Genomic DNA, 3,400 nt, shown 5'->3' with positions numbered 1-3,400 from the left:
ATATAACCACGAAAGCTTCATGCATATGACAACCATGTGTCACGTACGAATGCGAATGGAGTTAGTTGATGACAGCGCTCCCAGTATTGCTTTTCAGAACGTCTGGCGGGCACAAACATCGGCCCATTCTGATTACGGGCAGTTCGGTCTCCTTATACATTCTCCATGGGGCCATCGCACACAAAATTGCATAGTTGCATCACAGTATAACCAGTAGTGGCACTCGCTCTTTTGTTTCACGTTCGCGCCGATCCGTATTGCGCATCCGACATGTTTTTATTCTGACCAATTACAGGATTTTTGTACGTGTGTTAGTGCATAGTCGGTGTGACATTGAAAAATTCGCAGTGTTGACGAATAACGCGTAAATACTTTTATACGTTGGAACAAGTAATTACATTAATTACTTTTATTATAACATTTTTTTTCATAGGCCATTTCCATTTACAATAAATAATGTACGCTAGTTCGTATGCGCCTTTCCTGGATACGATCCTGAAAAGGGCCCAGGCACTTTTAGTCGTTGATACACTATTGGCGCGATTAAAAATATGGCGGAAAACTGAGAACGCCCAGATCAAAGGTGCCGACAGAGAGTGGGCATACTGGTTATACTGTGCCTCCACCATATGACTTTTCGGACCTGTATGTAAGAACGTGCCTTATACAGATTTCATGGTTATACGTGTAGATAAGTTGTGTTTGTATTCCTTATATACATACTTCATATTTTTTATTTTAAAAGAAATTCTACAAAATAATTATCATCAGTACATTTTTACAACAATCGTTATTTTATCTTCTTGGTATATTTATCTTCCAACTCGTATAATTTTAAATCAAGTTCTGCCATGGAATATGTCTAAAATATGATGTTTCTTAATGTCCTATGATATCATATAAATATATCCGTTTGTTCTAATTGAACTAACTATATTACATTTTAGGCATCTCAAAATGCAAGACATAATTAAACATTAACAAGAAAAAAGTAAAAAAGAGAAGTAGGTACAGGACACACAGTTACAAAGAATAAGTTTTATATAAAAAGAAAAAATAGTCACGCTCGTTCTTTAATAATAACACATGTTATGTTTCACGACCAATATTTAAATGAGCAAATAGAATGTAGAATTATTATAAAAGTAAAATTTTATTTTACATTGTAATATGAATCACGATTAATTACAGAAATAAATGTAACAATTAGACGCGTTTTGACACTACGGTGTCTTCTTCAGTGTATTAAACCATCGTAAGAAAAATAAAATTATAAGTCGCAAAAGAGATTATTGTGTTAAAAATGTAAGAAGTACCACATTCTAACAAACCGCTCGCATTTCAATAATAGTTTTTAAGCGCAAATTAACTATGTCATGTTCGGCATTTTTACACGTAGCTAAAGGTGTCTAATAATTAATTCCTCTAGGGTGAGAATCTTGGCAGTATGAAGGTTTTGTGAAACATAATATACAGCAATATGTAAAAATTAGATCAATAGTTAAAAATTCTGTTTGTCCCGAGTCTTCAACGGTTCGAGAGACTCAAAATGATCTTTTTCGAATTGTAACATGCCGAACATGACATAGTTAATTTGCGTTTAAAACTATTACTGAAAAACTATTACTGAAATGCGAGCGGTTCATTAGAATGACACATCTTACATTTTTAACACGATCATCTATTTTGCGACTTAGTAATTTTATCTTTTTCACGATGGTTTAATATACTGAAGAAGACATCGTAGTGCCAAAACGCATCTAATCGTTACATTTATTTCTGTAATTAATCGATATTACAATGTAAAATTAAATTTTACTTTCATAACAATTCTACATCTGTCTAGTCGTTTAAATACATATATTGGCTATGAAATACAACATATATGCATACAAAAAGTTGTTTTATTCAAAGTAGGACATAAGATGGTAAAGGGTGACCAGATAGCAATGATACTTTTTCCAATTGTTATGTTTCAGCAGCTGTCAAAGTTACCAATGACATCCAGCTGTCAAAATATTCAGTAAGGTTTGCCATTTCATCATGCATCGTTTCACGCTTGCCGAACGTGCGGAAATTATTAAAAAATATTATCGAAATTCCGGCTCAGTTGTAAAAACGCAACGTGAATTTCGTCGTGAGGTCGGTCGTCATCATGGTTTCAGTGTGCAGGCAATTCGTCGCACCGTGGAAAAGTTTGAGCATGAGTACACCCTTTTGAACCTTAAGCCACCAACCAGACAGAGATTAGTGCGAAATGAAGAAAACATAGCCGCCGTAGCGGCCAGTATCGAAGAAGACCCAGACATGTCGATTCGGCGCAGATCAGCTGAATTGGGCATCGCCAGAGAGTCAACCCGACTTATTTTGCGGTTGGATTTGGGCCTACATCCGTATAAGATTGTGCTGACGCAAGAATTGAAGCCGGACGACCATAGACAACGCCGTGAGTTCGCTAATTGGGCGCTGGAAATGTTGGCCGGAGATCCGGATTTTGGCCAAAAAAATCATCTTCTCAGACGAGGCCCATTTTTGGCTCAGCGGCTATGTCAACAAGCAAAATTGCCGTTATTGGAGCGAACACAATCCACAAGTGTTCGACCAAGCATCAATGCATCCACAAAGATTGACTGTTTGGTGCGGTTTATGGCATGGCGGCATCATCGGACCTTATTTCTTTCGAAATGAGGAAGGAGACACCGTTACCGTCAATGGTCTCAAGTATAGAGCGATGTTAACCGACTTTCTGTGGCCAGAGCTCGACAACATCGATATATCCGAGCTGTGGTTCCAACAAGACGACGCTATGCCATGCCATACAAGCGACGCAACGCTCGAAGTTGTGAAGGAGAAATTTGGCGACTGGATCATCTCACGGCGAGCGTTCATCAATTGGCCGCCGCGATCATGCGACTTGACACCACTCGATTATTTTCTCTGGGGCTACGTCAAGTCCTTAGTCTACGCTAACAAGCCAACCACTTTGGACGAGCTCGAGGCCAACATTCGAGACGCTATTGCCGGAATAACGCCGCACATATTGGACCGAGTCATCAAAAATTGGACCGACTGCTTGAAGCACTGCCAGCGAAGCCGAGGCGGCCATTTGAATGATGTGCTATTCCACACATAATGACATGAATGTAGCTTCAAAATAGAGCCAGAATCTATTTTATATCTCACACCGTTGTTGTTTTATTTAAATTTTTTTCCTATCGTTCTTATCTGGTTTATTATTGGTTCGAACTTGGGTGAACATGCCAAGGACATATGAAGGTCAACTTTTGTTTTAAATGAAACCTACTTTTCATTAGACATTCTTGTAACTTATCTTAAGAGCTCTCTCCCCCCCCCCTCTTCTCTCTCTCTCTCTCTCTCTCTCTCTCTCTCTCTCTCTCTC

At 38.5% G+C, this 3,400-nt stretch overlaps 2 protein-coding genes across 7 annotated transcripts in view; one reads left to right on the top strand and one right to left on the bottom strand.

The window, feature by feature from the left end:
- Positions 1-464: 464 nt before the first annotated feature.
- Positions 465-3,400, bottom strand: part of LOC105557671 (molybdopterin synthase catalytic subunit) — an 11,370-nt gene continuing 8,434 nt past the window's right edge. For 3 of the 4 annotated variants that reach the window (XM_012004980.1, XM_012004979.1, XM_012004982.1), the window contains exon 8: positions 728-862. In XM_012004980.1, the coding sequence (XP_011860370.1) occupies positions 791-862 (72 nt within the window). In that variant the 3' untranslated portion in view covers positions 728-790. Of the gene's footprint in view, positions 644-727; positions 863-3,400 lie in introns of those variants that run through there. The other variant, XM_012004981.1, reaches the window with a different exon arrangement.
- On the top strand, positions 581-3,351 carry LOC105557670. 3 transcript variants are annotated; one of them, XM_012004978.1, is made up of 2 exons: positions 581-649; positions 1,980-3,351. In XM_012004978.1, the coding sequence occupies exon 2, from the start codon at positions 2,044-2,046 to the stop codon at positions 2,686-2,688; it is 645 nt and encodes a 214-aa protein (XP_011860368.1). In that variant the 5' UTR covers positions 581-649; positions 1,980-2,043; the 3' UTR covers positions 2,689-3,351. The 3 variants fall into 3 exon arrangements, with proteins under 3 accessions (XP_011860368.1, XP_011860365.1, XP_011860367.1); XM_012004975.1 differs by having other exon boundaries at positions 608-645; XM_012004977.1 differs by lacking the exon at positions 581-649 and adding an exon at positions 871-1,008 and having other exon boundaries at positions 1,983-3,351.

This window comes from Vollenhovia emeryi, unplaced genomic scaffold (genome assembly GCF_000949405.1).
Source record: "Vollenhovia emeryi isolate VEMERY1.0 unplaced genomic scaffold, V.emery_V1.0 DF939433.1, whole genome shotgun sequence".
NCBI lineage: Eukaryota > Metazoa > Arthropoda > Insecta > Hymenoptera > Formicidae > Vollenhovia > Vollenhovia emeryi.
Note: the sequence above shows the minus strand (reverse complement) of the source record. Positions and strands in the feature narration are given on the sequence as shown.